This window comes from Trachurus japonicus, chromosome 18 (genome assembly GCF_045865225.1).
Source record: "Trachurus japonicus isolate A0001 chromosome 18, Traja_1.0".
Classification (NCBI taxonomy): domain Eukaryota; kingdom Metazoa; phylum Chordata; class Actinopteri; order Carangiformes; family Carangidae; genus Trachurus; species Trachurus japonicus.
The window spans coordinates 9,286,172-9,308,520 of NC_140924.1; the positions used below are offsets into that span (position 1 = coordinate 9,286,172).

Below are 22,349 nucleotides of genomic sequence, written 5' to 3' on the forward strand. Positions count from 1 at the left end.
ACCTTTCTAATATGGTTTATTTGTGGGGGAAAACACGAAGCTGTTAGAGGAAACTGCAGGGACAGGTAAGAGAACTGACTGGTAGAGACTTGTTTTGTATCTTCACTGTAGATGTGAGACAGCGGTTGTGTGCTGTATGACGTGTACCATTTTGTGTGTCTATGTGTATCTGTATTAAAACAGTCCGGAGCTCTGACTTTATTGAGTTGGTGATTACCTGCAACTTTCTGCTCTAGAGTCTTTTACATGTCAGAATCACTGACCAATCACAGATCAGTCCCCGCCCACTGCTGCCCTAGAGTCCCCTCCCTATAAAGCTGTACTCAGTGTCAGGTTTCAGTTGTAGTTGAATCTCTTGGGCTTTACGATGGCAGAGGAGACTGAAGGTAAAGTCCAGATAGATTTAGTGTTTTGTTTGTTTGGTTGTGAGTTTTAATAGATAGGCTACACAGTTTAATGTCAGAATCCAAAACTAATTAACTTCATGGTCTGTCCTGTCTGGTCTGTGGAGCTTCAGTTCTGTCGTGGGGATGAATTGTGTCTCTGCTGCAGCATCACTGCTGCCTCCAGCTCCAGCCTCAAACTCTCTCTACACCAGTGGTGGCCTGACGTCATCATGACTCCAGCTGCTCCACATGTTGGTCTCTGATGTTCTGGATCATTTCTGACCTGATGGTTTATAAAGTTTCTCCTGAAAAGTTTCAATCTAAGAGAAGCAGAATGTGAGAAATCTGACATTTGTGTTATTAATATATTATACAGTATATAATGTTGTACCAGTATGTATGTGTCAAATTGATCCACTGAGCTTCAGTTTGTTACTTTCCAGTTTGTGATCATATGGCGCCACCTTGTGACATAAATATATTACTGCACCAAAACTCCTGAAGAGGAAGAAGTGAGTGTAGATGTAGTTGTTGATGTGTTGTTGTCTCCTGTGACAGGGAGAAGATGATGTGCTGCTTCCTGCTGCTCCTCACACTGACCTCCTGTGTCTGTGGTGAGTTTACTCCTTCACTTTATTCTCTACAAACTGATACAAGTCCTCAGTTAGTCTGCTCCTCACTTTCCCTCTGTCTCCTCAGAACCAACATTTGTAGTGAAGGTGACACAGAGCTCCTATCAGGCAAAGGAGAACCACAACATCACACTGGAGTGGACCTTCACCAACACTCAGGGCTCAGCAGAGCCCCTCAGTGTCTACTCTGAAGTGACCACTGATCACAAGGGCCCAAAAGTCCTGTTTCTTCTACATGAGGGTGTTGAGGACACAAAGACTCAGGATAAACAGTTTTCCGGACGAGTCCAGTGTGACAGAGACGTCCTCAGAGAAGGACGAGTCAGACTTCATGTGTCCAGACTCAGGACTGAAGACTCAGGACTTTACCTGTGTCAAGTTATCTCTGAATATGGGAGGGGGTTTGATGAATGTCACCTGAATGTCACTGGTGAGTTGATTCATGCTAACAGCTCTGTGAGAAACTCTTTAGTTTCAGAGTCTGGAAGCAGCAGAGAAGGTTTCCTGTAGATTATTATTGTCCAGCTCCAGTTTAAAGGTTCAATGAAAAAAGTTTCCTCTTCAGATGAACCACCAACATGTTCATGTCCTTTACAGCAGCTGATGCTCAACCTGAGGCTACAGAACCACCTGATGGACCAGGACCAGAGAGACCAGGACCAGAGAGTTGGGGATGGATCAGTCTCTATGTTACTCTGGGACTGACAACAGCAGCATCAACAACAGCTCTACTGGTCAAACTCAACTGCTGCTCCTGTCCTTGTTTCACTGAAGCTCAGTTCACTGGTGTAACGACAAACCATCAGAGACCAGATCAGACCGGTCAGGACCAACTGGACCCTCTGACTGTCACAACCAGTCACCAGAGCCTCAGGTTCACAACAGAGTCGTCAGACAGAGACTGAAGGGGTTAGAATAGATGAAGCGTTAAGAAGTCCGGTCCAGACTGGCAGACCGGGGTCGTGGTCCCTCTCTCCAAGAAGGGGGACCAGAGGGTTTGCTCCAACGATCAGGGGATCAGACTCTGCAGCTCCTCAGGAAAGTCTAGAGAGGAGAATACGACCGGTAGTCCAACCTCAGATTCAGGAGGAACAATGTGGTTTATAAACGTCTCTAGACGGGAGTTTTCCAAACCAGTCCACGTGTGCTTTGTGGACTTGGAGAAGGCGTTGGACCGTGTCCCTTGTGGCTTCCTGTGGGGAGCTTCAGGAGTACGGGGTCTGAGGCCTTCTGCTAAGAGGTGTACGGTCTCTGTTGGACCGGAGCAGGAGCTTTAGTATCGTAGACCTCCTTGATGCCTCCAGTCCAGAACTGGACTAGAGGACAACTGCACTTTATTATGACTGTTATTACTGTTATTATAAGATAACGCTCTGACAGCTGATGCAACTGTTACAATGCACAGTCAACAATCCTCTGTGGAGGCTCATAGAGCGCCCCCTGCTGACCGTTTGTCAGAAGTGATTATATATAACTAACTACTGAGTTCCCTTTTACTGATATGGCAGCTAGTGCAATAACTGTAATAAATGAATGTTATATGAACCAATAAAGTTGTATATAAACAATATCAGGACCTCGTTTGATTTAAACCAGATTCTTACATACCTACCTGATCACTTAGCTCATGCTGTGGAAATTTACATCCACAATAAACTGAAAAGAATCAACAACCAGACAAAGCGTTGTGCTGCCTTCAGGTGCTCGGTTCAGACTGTGAGACGTTCAGGTGCCTGCATCAGGACTGTCAGTGGTTCAGACCAGATGTATCATAAACTCTGGAGCTGTGACCACATGAAGGTTTGGCTGCTCATCTCCACTGAAGTCACTGGACTTGTTGTTAGTGGTTTCCTCCACTAGGTGGCGCTGACGCTCTGTCACACTTCATAGTGAAGACACAACAACCTGTTTCCTCATGAAGGAGGCTGCAGATGAAAATACAAACACAGCAGTGAGTTTATGAGTTATTAACAATCTGTCAGACTGAAAGACTCACCTAGCTAACCCTAACTTCTAACTTTGATTTAGTTAACACAGCTGGTATTATGTCAGAGAAAGTGAAAGTAAAACTCGTGAATTGTGACAGAACTCACAATTCATTAGAGATTTGGCAACGGTTCAAAACAACTATTTAGTTTGGTTTTTACAACAGTGAAGAGCTGCTGGTGATAGACTTTGGACTTTTCCTTGATGTTCTCCAGAGACTCAAGGCTCTCACCGTGGTTCACTGGAGTCCCAAAGCTTTAGAAATGTCTTTGTAACACTTTCCATACTGATAGATGTCAATTATTTTTGTTTTTCATCTGTCCTTGAATTTCTTTAGATGATGTGTAGCTACTTTAGATCCCTCAGGCTACTTTGTCAGAGAGTATTTAAGTGATTTCTTGATTCAGCTGGTCTGGCAGAGATCAGGCCTGGGTGTGAAGAGTGAATTGAACTCAGCTTTCAAAAAAAAAGGTTCATCACAGTTCATGATTTACTGTAACAAGGGAGGGGCAATTACTTTTTTCACATAGGACCAAGTAGGTTTGGATACATGAAATCATCATTTAAAAACTGCATTTTATATTTACTTCGTCATCCTTGTCTAATATTAAATTGTTTTCTTGTCTGTAACAACATCTATTGCAAATCTGCCCATCCTGGGTGAGGGATCCCTCCTCTGTTGCTCACCCTGAGGTTTCTCAGATTTTTCCCTGTTAAAAGGGTTTTCCGTGGAGTTTTTCCTCAGTGGATGTGAGGGTCTAAGGACAGAGGATGTTGTTACGATGCCATGTAAAGCCCTTTGAGACAAACTGTTTGTAAAAACGGGCTATACAAATAAAATTGCCTTGCCTTGCCTTGCGCGAAACTCTCCTGACTATTTGTTACAAACCGACGTGAGAGCGAGCTGAAGAACCGGTTGAAGAGAGACGCAACGTGATCTCACACACACACACACACACACACACACACACACACACACACACACACACACACACACACACACACACACACACACACACACACACACACACACACACACACACAGACACACAGAGACACAGCTCTCTGTCAGATCACATCCTACTACATCCTCTCGAGACAGAGAGAGCATTGTCAGAAAATAGAGAGCACAGCAGGGCTGCTGTGTGTGATCTCTTGTTGGCGATTCTGGGGGGAGGCTTGTTGACGAACATCACCCTAACCCAATCAGATTTGTGATTCTGGGGGTGGCCAATGAGTTTTCAATCGTAAATAGCTCAGATGGTCGTAGTCTACCAGCGCCCGGGGTTTTCATTCATCAGAGGATTTCTCAGCCAGGTCCAGGTTTGTTTTCTAAGAAGATGCTGCAGTCTTTGACACCAGCAGGTAAACGTTGTAGCTTTGTTTGTGTGTGTTGTGTTGCTTTTATGTTTCTGTGTTTGTTAGAGGAGAATGAGACTCGTCTTTCTTCTCCTCGGTCCAGACCTAGTTTCTCCCTGATGACATGACTGTGTTTAATCCACTACAAAGACTTTATCAGTGTCAACACAGCAATGAATGAATGATTTAGCTCTATCGATCAAGAACAATAATTTAAATGTAGCCGTTTGGATGACACTTAAGCTATTTATTGTACCCAGATGATATAATTTTACTGTCTGAATCTGAGTCTGATTCAACAAATTCAACATGTCAAAACATGTCAAGACAAGTCAACAAACATTAACAACAGTTTTCAACGTGTTTTCAAAATAAAACATGGGTTATAAGGCAATAAAAGACGTTATACCAAGGGCAGACTGGCCATCTGTGTGTCCAGGACGCAGTCACAGTTTTTAAGACAGCTGAGTTTACCTGTGATCTATTGACATTTAGGGAAGCCACTCGTAATCATTTAGTTATGCTTGCAGAAGCCTATGGCTGAGCTACTATACTGGCTGGTTAGGATACAGACTTCTCTCTTTTTAATGAAAATAAATTGCATTTTCTGATACTAGATGATACTGACACGTCTCTTTCTATTGCCGTTGAATTACCTTGGCTTTTATTTTTGTAAATACGGACTAACCCCTACCGCTGAGTCTCTGACTTGACACACTTAGCTGATCAGACACTCTAGGCCATATAAAGCATGACATGACACTGAGTTTGGCCTTTCTTGCCTGATCCTCGACGGTGGTAGAAGAGACTGAGTAAAGTCCAGATACAAATGATGTTGTTGTTTGTGAGTCTGTTTAGTGTTTTCCTTTGTTTTTGAGTTTCCACTGAGCCACAGTTTAATGTAAGAATCTGGATAAAACTGAATCTGCACAATAGAGAAGAAGCTGAAGTGACTTTTTCTCACTGTAGATTTAAGACTTTAAGACACATTTTTTATTTATTTATTTATTTTTATTTAGCCTTTATTTAACCAGGTAAAAGACCCGTTGAGATCGAGATCTCATTTTCAAGGGCGACCTGGCCAAGAGGGCAGCAGCACACGTCGTCAACATTATAAATTACAAAATACAACAATATACATTACAGTATTACATTATATTAAATAGGGTCATGTTACAATAGAGGTTAAAACAAAAAGTGCAGGGAGCAGGAGGTCAAGGTGACAAGGTTGGTCAGCAAAGGCACCGCTCAAATGATTTTTGTTGTCGGACCTTTAAGAAGTGTCGAAATACACCAAGAGATACAAGTTCAGACAATTTCAGTTCAGCCTGGAGGTTGTTCCATGTTAATGGAGCGGCATAACTAAACGCTTTTTTCCCTAATTCAGTCCGCACTCTAGAAATGCTCAAACAATAGATATCACTGGACCTTAAGGCATATCGATTTTCTGTTCAACGGAGGAGTGAACAGAGGTATGGAGGAACCATACCAAGGAGAGCCTTATAGATCATAAGCAACCAATGAGTTTCTCTCCGGGTGCTCAGAGATGGCCACCCAGACTTCGAGTAGAGCTGACAGTGATGAGTGAGACGACCACAACCAGTGAAAAACCTTAATGCACTGTGATATACAGTGTCCAAAGCTGCTAGGCTTTTGGACGAAGCACACATGTACAACACATCTCCATAGTCAACTACTGGTAGGAAAGTTGACGGCACAAGCAATTTACACACACGCATTCAACATGTCCCTCCAAACCTCTTTGGGATTTCTTTTGGAGCACATGGAAAAACCAGAAAAGTTTAAATGAAGTTCCAATAAACTTAAAAAAACAAAACATCCATCCATTCATCCATTGTCTACCACTTCATCCGGAGTCGGATCGCGGGGGCAGCAGTCGGAGCAGGGATCCCCAGACTTCCCTCTCCCCGGACACTTCCTCCAGCTCTTCCAGGGGGACCCCAAGACGTTCCCAGGCCAGCCGAGTGACATAGTCACTCCAGCGTGTCCCAGGTCTTCCTCTGGGCCTCCTCCCGCTGGGACATGCCCGGAACATCTCCCGAGGGAGGCGTCCAGGGGGCATCCGATACAGATGTCTGAGCCACCTCAGCTGGCTCCTCTCGATGTGGAGGAGCAGCGGCTCTACTCCGAGCTCCTCCCGGGTGACAGAGCTCCTCACCCTATCTCTAAGGGAGCGCCCCGCCACCCTGCGGAGGAAACTCATTTCGGCCGCTTGTATCCGGGATCCTGTTCTTTCGGTCATGACCCAGAGTTCATGACCATAGGTGAGGGTGGGAACGTAGATTGGCCCGTAAATCGAGAGCTTTGCCTTTCGGCTCAGCTCCTTCTTCACCAAGACGGAACGATACAACGGCCGCATTACTGTGGCCGCTGCACCAATCCGCCTGTCAATCTCGTGCTCCATCCTTCCCTCACTTGTGAACAAGACCCCAAAAAACTTAAACTCCTCCACCTGAGGCAGAAACTCTCCCCCGACCTGGAGGGTCGGGGGAGAGCCACCTTTTTCCGAACCATGGCCTCAGACTTAGAGGTGCTGATTCTCATCCTAGCTGCTTCACACTCGGCTGCAAACCGCCCCAGTGCATGCTGAAGGTCCTGGCTCGAGGGAGCCAACAAGACCACATCATCCGCAAAAAGCAGAGATGAAATCAAGTGGCTCCCGAACCGTACCCCCTTGCGCCTAGAAATTCTGTCCATAAAAATAATGAACAGCCCTGCCGGAGTCCAACACGCACCGGGAACATGTCTGACTTACTGCCGGCCATGCGAACCAAGCTCCTGCTCCAATCGTACAGGGACCGTACAGCCCTCAGCAGAGGGCCTCCGACCCCATACTCCCGGAGCACCTCCCACAGGATGCCACATGGGACACGGTCGAAAGCCTTCTCCAAGTCCACAAAACACATGTGGACTGGTTGGACAAACTCCCATGCACCCTCAAGCACTCTGTGGAGGGTATAGAGCTGGTCCAGCGTTCCACAGCCAGGATGAAAACTGCATTGTTCCTCCTGAATCCGAGGTTCGACTACCGGCCAAATTCTCCTCTCCAGCACCCTGGAATAGACTTTCCCCGGGAGGCTGAGGAGTGTGATCCCCCGATAGTTGGAACACACCCTCCGGTCCCCCTTTTTGAAGAGAGGGACCACCACCCCGGTCTGCCAGTCCAGAGGCACTGTCCCCGACTGCCACGCGATGCTGCAGAGGCGTGTTAGCCACGACAGCCCCACAACATCCAGAGACTTGAGGTACTCAGGGCAAATTTCATCCACCCCCGGTGCCTTGCCACTGAGGAGCTTCCGGACTACCTCAGTGACTTCAGCTTGGGTGATGAATGAATCAACCTCTGAGTCCTGAGCCTCTGCTTCCTCCATGGAAGGCGTGTCAGTGGGATTGAGGAGATCCTCGAAGTATTCCTTCCACCGCCCGACGATATCCCCAGTCGAGGTCAACAGCTCCCCTCCTCCACTGTAAACAGTGTCGGCGGGGAACTGCGTCCCCCTCCTGAGGCGTTGGATAGTTTGCCAGAATTTCCTCGAGGCCAACCGGTAGTCCTCCTCCATGGCCTCCCCAAACTTTTCCCAGACCCGAGTTTTTGCTTCCGTGACCGCCCGGGTTGCCGTCCGCTTGGCCTGCCAGTACCCGTCGGCTGCCTCGGGAGTCCCCAGAGCTAGCCAGGCTCGGTAGGACTCCTTCTTCAGCTTGACGGCATCCCTTACTTCCGGTGTCCACCACCGGATTCGGGGATTGCCGCCGCGACAGGCACCGGAGACCTTATGGCCACAGCTCCGCCGTGTCAACAATGGAAGTGGAGAACATGGTCCATTCAACAACATGGTCTTAAAACGCACTTTTACTACCTGGCTTTTAACACAGTTTGAAATCCTAATTTTTTAGCAACTATGGTCTTATTATTTATTGATTTTGCTGCTTTTTATCTGTTGTGCTTTCTTACTGAATGTTGATTTGTTCACTGTTTTTTTGTGTAAAGCACTTTGGTCAACTTTGTTGTTTTTAAATGTGCTCTATAAATAAATTGGATTGGATTGGATTGGATTGGATTGGATTCGGACTCAATGTCTCCGGCCTCCCTCGGGATCCGGTCAAAGCTCTCCGGGAGTTGAAGACCTCCCTCACAGGGGATTCTGCCAGATGTTCCCAGCAGACCCTCACGATACGCTTGGGTCTGCCTAGTCTGACCAGCTTCCTCCCCCTCCAGCTGATCCAACTCACCACCAGGTGGTGATCAGTTGACAGTTCAGCCCCTCTCTTTACCCGAGCGTCCAAGACATAGAGATGACACGACTACAAAGTCGATCATTGACCTCCGGCCTAGGGTGTCCTGGTGCCACATGCACTGATGGACACCCTTATGCTCCAACATGGTGTTCGTTATGGACAAACTGTGACTAGCACAGAAGTCCAATAACGAGACACCACTTGGGTTCAGATCGGGGAGGCCGTTCCTCCCAATCACACCTCTCCAGTTAACACTGTCGCTGCCCACGTGAGCGTTGAAGTCCCCCAGCAGAAAGATGGAGTCCCCGGTTGGGGCACTTTCCAGCACCCCTCCCAGGGCCTCCAGGAAGGCCGGGTACTCTGCACTCCTGTTCGGCCGGTAGGCTGGGACAACAGTGAGAGGCCTATCCCCGACCTGAAGGCGCAGAGAAACGACCCTCTCGTTAAGCGGGGAGAACTCCAACACATGGCGGCTGAGCTGGGGAGCTATGAGCAAGCCCACACCAGCTCGCCGCCTCTCACTGCGGGCAACTCCAGAGTGGAAGAGAGTCCAGTCTCTTTCAAGGAGTTGGGTACCAGAGCCCAGGCTGTGCATGGGGGTGAGCCCGACTATCTCTAGCCGGTACCACTCAACCTCTTCCACAAGTTTCATGTCCCTAAAGCCTGAGTCGTTGACCGGGGATTGGGTCACTGGGGCCTCCGCCCATGGCTGCCACCCAAAACACAAGGCACCGACCCCCTGTGATCCTTCCTGCAGGTGGTGGGCCTACGACGTGCGACGTGGGCCCGCCTTCCAGTAAAAACAAAACAAAAACAAACAATGCCTTGATGCAGCCTTGATTGTCTTATGTTATTATGTAATATAGGGTAATATAATATTATACCAGTCACATTCAAACTGATCCACTGAGCTTCAGTCTGTTGTTTTCCAGTTTGGATCATTTTAGTGGCGCCGCCTTGTGACATAAATATATTACTGCACCAAAACTACTGAAGAGGAAGAAGTGAGTGTAGATGTAGTTGTTGATGTGTTGTTGTCTCCTGTGACAGGGAGAAGATGATGTGCTGCTTCCTGCTGCTCCTCACACTGACCTCCTGTGTCTGTGGTGAGTTTACTCCTTCACTTTATTCTCTACAAACTGATACAAGTCCTCAGTTAGTCTGCTCCTCACTTTCCCTCTGTCTCCTCAGAACCAACATTTGTAGTGAAGGTGACACAGAGCTCCTATCAGGCAGAGGAGAACCACAACATCACACTGGAGTGGACCTTCACCAACATTCAGGGTTCAGCAGACTCACTCATCGTCTACTGTCGACTCTTCACTGATGAAAAAACATTAGTCCTGTATCATCTCTATGAGGGTGTTGAAGTCTCAGAGTCTGAGGATGAACAGTTTTCAGGACGAGTCCAGTGTGACAGAGACGTCCTCAGAGAAGGACGAGTCAGACTTCATGTGTCCAGACTCAGGACTGAAGACTCAGGATGGTACCAGTGTGAAGTTCTCACTGAGTATGGGAGTGGCTCTGATGAATGTCGACTGAACGTCACTGGTGAGTTGGTTCAGTAGAGTCAGTGGAGTCCAAACTTTTTGCAAAGGGCCAGATATGGTGAGGTGAAAATCCATTCAGCCTGACATCCTTTGAACCATTAACATTAAATGCAAATTAACAATTTAATAAATTTTTCTTTTATTGCAAATGGCATTCTTTCCATTTCTTCACATTGAATATAAATGAATCTAAGTTTTTACCAAAATCACTCTGCTTTTCATATTTGAAGACCACATAAAAATGAAGAGAAAGTCTGTCTGGAAAAAAACTTTAACATATCTAGGTTCATTTGAAACATTGCATATTATATTTTATATTTTATTTTAGAAATGGGCTGGAAAGGGTCAAGGGTCGTGCGGTTAGAATGTGGCCACAGGTCTGCTGCCATCGTCTGGTGAAATATAAAATAGCTTTTCTTTGTATGGTGGTCTGCATATTATTGATTTTATGACTGTGGGCCGGTGGGAATTTGAACACGGGTCACAATTGGCCCCCGGGCCGGACTTTGGACATGCTGCAGGAGAGTCAGAGTGTTTTTATGTCTTGTGTCTTACAACAGCTTTTGGTGAACCAGAACCAGAGAGACCAGAACCACGGAGACAAGAACCACAGAGACCAGAACCAGAGAGTCGAGGAAGGATCGGCCTCTATGTTGGACTGACAGCAGCAGTTTTACTGGTTTTCTGTCACTCCTTTGCTCTCTGGCTTCATTTAATCAAATCTAAGAGAGAAAACACCACCACAGCTGCAGAGACTCAGAGTCTCTCTAAGCTTCAGTCCATCAGATCTAACAGGTCTCTGTCTGAACCACCGTCCTCTGTCGTATCAACAGAACCTGAGTCAAAGAACCAAGAGACAGAACCAGGACTGACTCTGGATCAGCTGGAGACATGATCTCAACTGTAACATAAAAGCTGGATCTTCATGTACATGTTGTTTTGGTTTTGAGTTTAAATTGACCCTTTGTTGGCCTTCTGATTGGTTGCTGTTCCACCAATCAGAGCGCTTCTCCCCATGTCACGTGTTGCGCAGCATTCTAAGGTTGGACAACCCTGGAATGAAACCCTATGAAACAAGATAGGTAGACAGCAACTTTTTCGGCAAAAACTACTTTATAATTTTTCAATATGGTTAAAATGTGCCTGGGGTTCCTGCAGTAGCAACTCACAATATCTGAAACGTATTCCCAGAGTCATTTTTATCCCATTCCCCAAACCCAAGACATAAATAAACATACTAAGCCTATATTATAACATTACTTTAACCTTCTGTTATGTATTTAGTTGAGCTTAATAATAGGGTTTGGGGGTGATCCACTAGGGGGAGCTCTAGGCATAGGTCAGGGGTTAACTGCATAGTTTTGTTTGTTGTTGTTGTGTGCAGTCCTCATGAGAAGTGAGCCTGTTTTTCCCTGGCTGTATTACTGAAGTGCTATTGAAGCTCATTCATTCTCCAGTCCACTCTCTGGTCGTGTTCATAGACAGAGAAGATCTAATACCTTCAAAGTTATCTAGCAAACGTTACATTACCGCTGCTAATGTCTTTTGAACTTTGTGAAGTTTTACGAGGAAAAACGGGAGATCGGCGGAGATTAAGCGTTAGCTTGTAGCTAATGTTAGCCAGCGCCGTTAGCTACTAGCTAGTGAGTGACCAAAACAATGATTTTTCCCCATTTTTCGGAAAAGTCAGGTAATGCCCGTTCAATCGCTATTGAGTCACGTCTGTCCTCTATCATGGACACTATTTTTCTGATGTATAAGTTAATTCAAATTTTCCTTACAAGCAATTCAAATCTGCCTAATTTTCAATGGTTTCCAATGGGAGTTAACCCTTCCGTGACCATTGTTTGTCCAACCCAAGGGGGCAGTTGTCGGTCTGAGAAGTGAAGCTCACTTCCGCGTTCAAAAAGCTGCAATCCCCTCGGCTGTCGCTGGGGGCTGGCTCCAGAAGGGAGCAACTCCAATTGAGCCCCATGTTAAAATCGCCGATTTTACAGCTTTAAAAAACATATTTACAGCCTGGTACATTTCATTTTTTTGGTCTCAACCGATAGTTTCTACCCCCGCACACACTCTGAGGGGGGTGAATTTTTTTAAAACTCTACCGTTTTACTGTTATTAGGTTTAAAGTTCTGGCCAATTAGGGCGCGGAAACGTTGAGTGACAGGTCCGTAGACCGCTGCTTCGAGGCCAGTGGGCGGGTTCTCGGCCGGCCAACGGCCGCACCGCTCCAAATATGGCAAGTAGAATCCAACATGGCGCGGTTCAAACCCCCGTAGTAGAGGCACAAAACAGACTCCCCCAAACCAATGGGTGACGTCACGGGTGCTACGTCCATTCTTTTTACAGTCTATGGTCCAACCTAGCAACAGTAACCGTGGGGGGCGGGGCCTTGACAAAGGGTCAATTGAGTTGTTGGTGTTACACAGCATCAACAGCTGATATCAGTGTTAATAACAACATTCATCTGACTGTTGTTACAATGTAAAAAGATTATGTGAATATCTGGTAAAGTCTCTTTCTATATATTTTGATGTTTTGTATCAAATATGTTGTAGCTTTTATTCTCTTTTTCTATGGATCTTGAGTTTGAAATAAAAGATATATCTATATTTGTATTTATCTATATGTATTTATATTGTTTAAATATGCACTGATGCTCTTCATAAATGCAGTAAATATGAATTTAATTGAATATCTGTAAATAAATCTTTATTTGAGTAAAGTTGTTGTGTCTCTTCTGTGTGAGAGTCTGAAGTCACAGAGACTAAAAGCAACAATAAACTTTATTAAAACTCTTCACAACAAGTTCAACAATAATGATTTAAAAGACGTAAATGACACAACTTAATGTCAGTGACTGTTGGTTCATGTCTCACTGAGCTGTGGATGCTTCAGGTTTTAAACATGAGCTCCATCTTCTCTCATTCTCTGGTGATAGAGTCACTGATGCTGGTTTTTACAGTCTATGGTTAATACCTAGTCTGTAACTTCATCTACACTTTGTGTATTACAGTAACAGCTGAACAGCCAGGAATAGTTCACAAGAAAGCAGAACATGTTTTTTTCTGTTACCACATGACCCACATGTCAAGTCCACAGCTTCTTCTGTTTGTTTCACACTCAGAGGTGGAGAGGGGTTGAAGTGAGAAAAAGTGGAGAACAACCTTTACTCCACACTTCTCTGATCACTGATTGGTCCGTAGTCGTAGATAATGAACATTTTGAACATATGAAGCTGATTTTCCTCAGCAGCAGCTGCTGGTGTCTACTGAGGTGGCGTTGACTGAATTTCAGCCTCCTCAATAATTTGGAGGAATGTATTTTTTTAATAAATCAACAATACCTAACTTCACTGATCTACAGTCAAGACTTTGCAGTAGAAGCTACAGACCATAAAGAAACTGAACAGGATCCATCAACTGTACTAAACTTCACTTTCTTTATGTCACTGATGAAAAGTCTCAGTAGAGAAAGAAAAACCTGCAGATCTTTAAACTGGTCTGGAGCTGTTTCCTCATGAAGGAGAAATACTAACACAACAGTGGGTTGATGAGTTCACACATTATGAAAACTGTAGGAGTCTCTGAGTTGGTTAAACTGCAGTTTTTAGTGTGTCAGTCAAAGGGAAAGAATAAGTGTGAACAAAACATCTATGACTCAATTCACAGAAAGAGAAAAGCCACCGCCTAAAACCTCTCACATCTGGAGGTGTCACAGTGTTTCCTGTTTAGTTTAAAGTTAGGGGTCCGCGGACCCCTAGTGGTCCGTGGTGTAATTGCAAGGGCTCCGTGAAAATATCCGCCGGACCTTCCAATCCGGCCCACGAGTTTTAATAGTTTGCGTAGGCTACTGTATTTCTCCGTCTGTGTGCGCCTGTAAGTCAATGCACTGGGACACTAAAACACGCTCAGTGTTTGTTTGTGCCTGTGAGCCCCAGCACTGGGATAAGGAAACGCCCTGGTAGCCTACCGCCGGCTGGACTCGGCTCGCAGGGTTTTCCCTGTGTGCAAAGGCCGTGGGTGATTTTGGCCGCCGCCTTGGTTCAACTGTGTGTGCATCATGCATGAGGGGCCATTGAGATTAAGCGTCTTTTGCGCGCGCTCAAACCCTGTAGACGCGCGTCATGCACGCTGCCAACTCAAAAGCCGTAGCGGTGCGCGGTTGTTTTTCCGTGCACGTCCACGGCGCACAGCTGCACGCACGGACCTGCTTCTCCCCCGGTGTTGTGTCCCGCTGCCCTCGGCCTGTGTCTCTCCTAATGTTTCCCACTGAGCTCTGCCTCGTTTGAAAGGTGAAGGAAGCCCATGTGTGGAAAGACGTCGCCTGTTACTATTGTTTGAAACGTGAGCTGGAATTACTGAATTGTTTGTTGTTGTTGCAACTTTCAAGTTGAAAAAAAGGCCTATTTGAATGTCCCTCAAGGTGTCTGCAGCCACTGTATAATGATTTTTTGTTCTGGAAGTTACAACTGAAAGCTTATTTGCCTCACACACACACACACCCTCACCCTTTAATAAAGAACACGTTCTTTTATTTAAAAATGATGCCCCCTCAAAAATGTCACATTTGTTATTACTTCTGGGCAAATACCATATACACTGTTGTAAATGGAAAAATAAATCTCCGTCAATAATCTGTTTTAAAAACGAACTAAACAAATATTTTAGTTCCTTAAGTTTACTGGCAGATGGAAATGAAAAAATTAATGGCATGATGGAAATTGTAATACGATGTAATTTGTTTATTTGTGAAGAGTCCCAATGAGTACAATGCCTTCAACTTGTGTTTTTACCTTTATTTTATGTAGCCTATTTATTTTATTTCTATATGTACACACACATTTAAAATAGCTATTTACCTATTCTGTACTAAGCGTTGTAGATTTAATTTTCTATTTTTATTGCACGAAAAGTAATGTCTTCTAGAAAAAAAATAATGCAACAGTTTCCTGTTTGAGAAGAAAGAAAAGAAAATCAAATCTCGCGATGACGTGACCCCAATAGCATTGACTTTTGGGCCACATGTGGCATTTAGCTGGCACCTCTGGTTGAAATGTGGTATGGCAAAATGTATGAGGACCAAATCATAACCACATACGCATTGCCATATTCAAATTTGGAGGGAATTATTCTTCTGGTACACTTATTTAACTGAGGCACTTGGCCCAGATAATAGAATATTCTTTTGGGCCGCATGTGGTATGTGACTGGTAAAATTGGAGGGAATATCTCTTCTGGGGCAGTTCTGTAATAGAAGCACCTGGCCCTATGTAACTGACAAAATGGCAAAACACATGAGGTCCACATCATAACCACGTTGGTTTTGCCATACCTTCAAAATTGGAGGGAATTTTTCTTCTGGCACAGTTCTGAAATAAGGCACTCTCCCAGATGATAGATGTTAGCTTTTGGGCTACAGTTGGCATGCAACTGGCACAAGTGGCAGTGGGTGGAGTTTATTCTGCGACACCCTCCGGACATTTTCATTTTCTCTCACTCAGTTTCTGGACTGGCTGCTGCTTTGGGTAAGTGAATTTTAAACCTTTTACATTTTTGTTGAACTACTGATAATCAATGGCACACACTAGACCTACATCTTTAGAGGAGAGAGCTACAAATTAGCCGAACAGAACTCGGTTTTAATTTAATAAAGCGTGTGTTTTGAAGCCCATGGTGGCAAGAGACAGCTATGGCTGTGTTAGCAGCTTTAGCAGCTTTGCTAACCCTACTGCTACTGCTCCTGGGATGAAAAAAAGCTTGATTTAAGTTACTCCAATGTCTGATTTATTTTATTTTGATTCACCGGAACTTCACACAATGTTTTTTATAAACGTGTTAACGCAAAACTGATTTTAACGGCACTATTTTTTTTTTTTTTTTTTAATTTAAAATTTTATTTTAAGAAAAAAATAACGAAAAAAGAAAACGCACGATTAAGTTAACGCTGTGACATTGGAACCTCAGCCGTTGCCGTCTTGTAATGTTACAGAAAACCTGCATGTTGACTACACTAGAGAACTTGTTCTTCTTATCACCAAACAAGGCTGCTCTCTCTCTCTGACAGCTGGTTTTTAAATACCATGAATGGAAAGCATAAGAAACATCCAGATGTTTCTTTTCTTATGTTTCTTATGTTTCTTATCCATTCATATTGCTGTGATTTCAAGCAAAAAAGAAAACGATGCGATTAATCACGATTAATTTAGGAAATTTTGAGATTAATCGCGATTTAAAATTTTAATTGTTTGACAGCCTTAACACTACTCTTTCAAAATGTCCTGTGTTCTCAAGGTGCCGTAGACGAAACCCTGACTGCAGCTGTTTCAGACAAGGAGGTGGAGGTGATGGGAAACTGGGCCTTGGTGTGAAGAGAGACAAAAAATACAAGCTGAAACTGACAGTTAAGACAGACAGTTTTGATGCACAAATTAAACTTTCTTCATTTCTAATATTTCTACACTGTTCTTGTATTTTTGTACAGTATTACTGTAACCTATTTGATCAGTTTTTTTCTGATTCTGTTTTTATATGGATGTAATTTCTACATGTTCTGTACAGTTCATTGAAGGCAATTTTGAAGTATGAAAAAATACAATTTTAAAGGGAAACTTGTGTGTTTCTTAATTTCTCATATTGATTTTGTGTGATTTAAGTGATCTATATAGGTATCGAACAACTTAATCAGTACTGCTATTGCACTAAAATTATCATTTTTTAATTTTGGTGCCAGAATTGACCTGTCATTCTCTTCATAATGTGGGGCAGATGGAAGGTGTGTTATAGATCTGATGAAAAAAAAGTACCAGTTTTATTCTGTCAACCACATGTGGGCCACAATGATTCAACAGAACTGAGCCACACGTATTCTGTATGTGACCCATGAGCCATATAATTATTTGAATTTAGTTTACTCCTGGTAGAAGTCTGGTTTTGTTATGGTTCAGTTTGGGCTTATATACCTTAGGGCCAGATGTGGCCCATCATTCACTTCCAAAAGTGGGCCAGACGAAAGGTTCGGTGTATATTAGTTTAGGTTCTGGGTAAAATCTGGATTTTGGTCTGTCAGCCACATGGGGGCCATATAAGAGCCAGTAGGCTTTACCTGAACACAGCCATACAGGCAGGCCCTATGAAGCCCAGCTATAAGCCATATGTAGTTGGTACAGTTCTGGTAGAGGTCTGGTTATGTTATGGTTAAGCATAGCTTTCATATACTTGGGCCAGATATGGGCCGTCATTCACTTCCGTAAGTGGGCCAGATCTTTGCTGTTTATTTGGGCCACATCCAAGCCAAAGGAACTTTGCTATTAGGGGAGTTCAGTTGGCGCGAAGGAAGTGACGTCGGATGTCGCAGAGCGTGGGGATGGGGTGGGGACTCAGCTACGTCATCCATGGGTATTTTTATTTATTTATTTATTTATTTGGTTCATTTCGGGCATGTCAATTAGTCATCATCATCACACATCATCTCAATCCAATTAATACAATACACATGACCGAAAGGGAAAGCGGGAGAAGCAAAAGCTTATCTAGTCCCGCCCCCAATACTCACATATTCATTTTTTCTGCATGTTACATTTTTGACATAACATTCTTCCAGTATTAATATATAGGTATAAATAGAAAGCAGCATGTTCAAGGGCATCGTCGCCAGCTGGAAGAGAGAGAGCAGATAGGAAGGAAGCAGCAAGGAAAGGACTCGTGTCAGCGACTGTCACAGCAGATCTCGGTCAGTCTGAGCAGTGTTGAACAGAAGGGGAGAGTTACATCTGGTGACAAACGGTTCGCGCTGCAGTAGAGCATGTGAGTCAGACAGAAGAAGACTCTGTGGTCACGGCGGAGGCAGGTCATCTCATCTGAGATGGGGTTTATTTGTACGTATTAACAAATTGTTTAGGAGACACTGGACGTGTAATTGACTAATTGGAGGACGGATGTTCACTCACAACAGAGGAGTCTGCATGTTCAGGTATGTTTTAATAACTTGTGCTGTAGCTGCGTGTGTTTCTGCTTCAACACTCTGCACTGCTCTGATCACTACAAAGTAGCCTACTTTGTTGTGGGGTTAAGGCCCTTTCACACCGCGGACGTAACGAATAAACGACACGAAATTGCGAAATATTCGCGGCCAAATATTTCGCATCAAAACCATTCACACCGGCGGCGACGCGAATATGCGACAGATGTGACGATTAGATTCCAAAGTTTCGCTTTGCGACGGGTGGTTCTTCGCCTCCACGTCATGTCTTTAATCTGTTAATTATCCCTCATGTAGCCTATTCGCTACGTTATGCCGCTGTCGTCTTGTTACCAACTTTACTCAACACAGCAGCAGCTCACTGTCTGATCACTGATCAATATCTGATATGAACACACTATTGCTATTTCTCCTCCTCCTCTCCTCTTTCCACTTACCCCCCCTCCTCCTCCTCCTCTTCCTCTCCTTCTCCTCCTCTTCCTCTCCTCCTCTTCCTCTCCTCTCCTCCTCCTCCTCCTCTTCCTCTCCTCCTCCTCCTCTCTTCTCCTCCTCTTCCTCTCCTCCTCCTCCTCCTCTCTTCTCCTCCTCCTCTCTTCTCCTCATCTTCCTCTCTCCTCCGAGACACAGGTTATTTATTGTTTACATTAGCGGCCAAGCACGTGTCCATGCGCCCGCATGTCCGTGTGTGTGTGTGTGTGCGCGCGTGTGCATGTGCGTGTGTCTGTGTGTGTGTGTGTGCCCAGAGAGACGGCAGGTGGAGGCTGACTGGCAGAGATCAGAGCAAAGACGGTGAACAACTTATTTTTCCTGTGAGAGACTGTGGCGGCCCGAGACTGTGCGGCCACCGTCTGTTATGGGAAACAGCTGTCTGTGTTCTGACGTGGGGGCTGTGACGTACCTCCTTTTCACGGCACATGATTGGTTGATGCGTTTATTCGCCGGGCGAAAGCTCGGAAAAATCGACCGCACGACGAAAAAAAATTATGTCGCATTTTCGCCGCGACACATTCGCGGTAGGTGTGAAAGGACCGTGATGAAAACCGGGGTTCGAAAAAAAATATTAATGCGCGAATTATTCGCGCGAAAAATACGTCTCCGGTGTGAAAGGGCCTTAGGGTTGTAACATGGGCCACTTGCACTTCAAATGTCTCCAATCGGGTTTCACTCTGTGTTCAGTTTAGTCCTTCTTCCATATGAGGAAGTAGCTCCCTGTAGCAGACACAGACGGGTTTAGAAGGAAAAACTCACTTTAATGTATGAAAGTATTTTTCCTCTCCATTTATTTTTTTTCATAGCTCTGCCTGCTTTGTAGTTAAAGGGATAGTTCACCCTAGAATGATATTTCGCTCATTATCTACTCACCCTCATGTGGACTAAGGGCTGGAAGAAGTTTCAGAGTCCTCCGTCCCTTCTCTGAGTTACAGGGGGTCTCAGCGTAGCAGTGCATGTCCATATAACGGTTGCAAAGGGACACCAGAGCTCTTCGTAAAAAAAACACACACAAAAAAACATCCAAATACCTCCATGCTGCTCGTATGTAATGTCCGTCTTGTGCTGAAGCCCCAAATTGCGTAATTGTCCCGAAAAAAATTAAATAAGTCTATATTTTAAGCTTGTTTGTAGCGGAAGCTTCTCAAAGCTCCTCTTCCTGGTCCATCCAAATCTCGCGTGATTTGCGCCGGCGTCAGTGCGGTTACTGCGAATCACGCGAGATTTGGACGGACCAGGAAGAGGAGCTTTGAGAAGCTTCCGCTACAAACAAGCTTAAAATATAGACTTATTTAATTTTTTTCGGGACAATTACGCAATTTGGGGCTTCAGCACAAGACGGACATTACATACGAGCATCATGGAGGTATTTGGATGTTTTTTTGTGTGTGTTTTTTTACGAAGAGCTCTGGTGTCCCTTTACAACCGTTATATGGACATGCACTGCTACGCTGAGACCCCCTGTAACTCAGAGAAGGGACGGAGGACTCTGAAACTTCTTCCAGCCCTTAGTCCACATGAGGGTGAGTAGATAATGAGCGAAATATCATTCTAGGGTGAACTATCCCTTTAAACTCATCAAACTACATCAGGGTTATTGTGTGTCTGTCATGCCAGTTGTAAGTGTTTCAAGGGTCTGTTTATTTAGTTACATTGCTGTGCAACTGGCTACATGCTCTGCCCACATCACTGATCCCTGATCAGTTCCCGCCCACTGCTCCTCCCCCTTCCTCTATATAAAGCTGTACTCAGTCAGGTTTCAGTTGTGGTTGAATCTCTTACCTGGTTCTACGACGGCAGAAGAGACTGAAGCTAAAGTCCAGATACAGAGCTGTGAGTCTGTTTAGTGTTTTCTTTTGTTTGGTTTAATTAGTTTTCATTGAGCCACAGTTTAATGTACGAATCTGAATAGAGAAGAAGTTGAAGATTTAGGTTTAATGACGTTTTAGAAACTTTTGTCTCTTATTAAATCACCAGAGCTTCAGGATGAACTCCACTCTGCACCATTAGACAGTCTGCAGGATGTAACATTTGTGTTAAATACAGGTGGTGGTGGTGGTGGTGTCTGTCTCTTGATGTGTTGTTGTCTCCTGTGACAGGGAGAAGATGATGTGCTGCTTCCTGCTGCTCCTCACACTGACCTCCTGTGTCTGTGGTGAGTTTACTCCTTCACTTTATTCTCTACAAACTGATACAAGTCCTCAGTTAGTCTGCTCCTCACTTTCCCTCTGTCTCCTCAGAACCAACATTTGTAGTGAAGGTGACACAGAGCTCCTATCAGGCAGAGGAGAACCACAACATCACACTGGAGTGGACCTTCACCAACACTCAGGGCTCAGCAGACTCACTCATCGTCTACTGTCGACTCTTCACTGATGAAAAACCATTAGTCCTGTATCATCTACGTGAGGGTGATGAAGACTCAGAGTCTGAGGATGAAGAGTTTTCAGGACGAGTCCAGTGTGACAGAGACGTCCTCAGAGAAGGACGAGTCAGACTTCATGTGTCCAGACTCAGGACTGAAGACTCAGGACTTTACTGGTGTGAAGTTCTCACTGAACATGGTTTGGGCTCTGGTGAATGTCACCTGAACGTCACTGGTGAGTTAAAGGTTTAATTCAGTCTCTGAGTGAAGAAAAGTTTCCTCTTCAGATGAATCACCAACATGTTCGTGTCCTTTACAGCAGCTGATGTTCAACCTGAGGCTACAGAACCACCTGATGGACCAGGACCAGAGAGACCAGGACCAGAGAGACCAGGACCAGAGAGTTGGGGAAGGACCGGCCTCTATGTTGCTCTGGGACTGACAGCAGCAGCATTAACAACAGCTCTACTGGTCAAACTCTGCTGCTGCTCCGGTCCTTGTTTCACTGAAGCTCAGTTCAGTGGTGTAACGACAAACCATCAGAGACCAGATCAGACCGGTCAGGACCAACTGGACCCTCTGACTGTCACAACCAGTCACCAGAGCCTCGGATCCTCATCAGAGTCGTCACACAGAGACTCTGTCACAGTACTGGATGAAGATCTGAAGGGAGTGTGTTTATGTTTATGATCTAAGTTGACCGCTCGTCAATGTGACACAGACTCAAAGCCTCGTGGGGCCGGGGCTTGTAGCACTATGCCCCGCCTGGGGGTTGTGATGCCGTCAACCCCAGTCTGCCTGAAACTGCCAGTTTGCATCTGCTGTTGCTTCACAGCAGTTTGAAGGCAGAAATAGTCAGAAATGCAATTTTGCCACAGGAACATGTGAAAAGCACCAAAAACACAATTTTCATCGGAGGGTTAAGGTTAGTCTTTAAGAAGTCCAGAACTGAACTAGAGCACAACTGCACTTTATTTCTTTCACTTTCAACTTTAACCCTCTGAGGTCGGTGCCTTGTAAATGATGGTGACGATATTGTTTTACTCTTTTGTGTCTATTTCCTGATAGCGATGTAATTATTTTTTGACTGAAAGTGAGACTCTTGGGCCTTTACAAAGACTCCACTGGTCTGTATCTGACCCAGAAGAGGAGTCGTCTTGTCTCAAACGTCTGTGTCCAATAGGAGACTCCTGGGACAAAGTCCTATAGGAGACCCATGTGAATGCCACACTGTTGGGGCATGAGTGTGCCATTTTTGTGAGTGTAACGGTCGTTGACCTCTTGGCAAAACGGTTAGCATCAGTTAGCATCAGTTAGCATCAGTTAGCATCGTTGCCCGTGGTGC

General features: G+C 44.9%; 1 protein-coding gene across 1 annotated transcript in view; it reads left to right on the plus strand.

Moving 5' to 3' along the window:
• The first annotated feature begins 367 nt into the window (after window positions 1–367).
• The window catches only part of LOC146968644 (uncharacterized), a 161,376-nt gene continuing 139,394 nt past the window's right edge, over window positions 368–22,349 (plus strand). Inside the window, exons 1-4 of the mRNA XM_085759291.1 lie at window positions 368–386; window positions 1,086–1,448; window positions 9,812–10,171; window positions 10,746–11,119. Coding sequence (XP_085615417.1) covers window positions 368–386; window positions 1,086–1,448; window positions 9,812–10,171; window positions 10,746–11,065 — 1,062 coding nt within the window. The 3' untranslated portion in view covers window positions 11,066–11,119. The remainder of the gene's footprint in view (window positions 387–1,085; window positions 1,449–9,811; window positions 10,172–10,745; window positions 11,120–22,349) is intronic.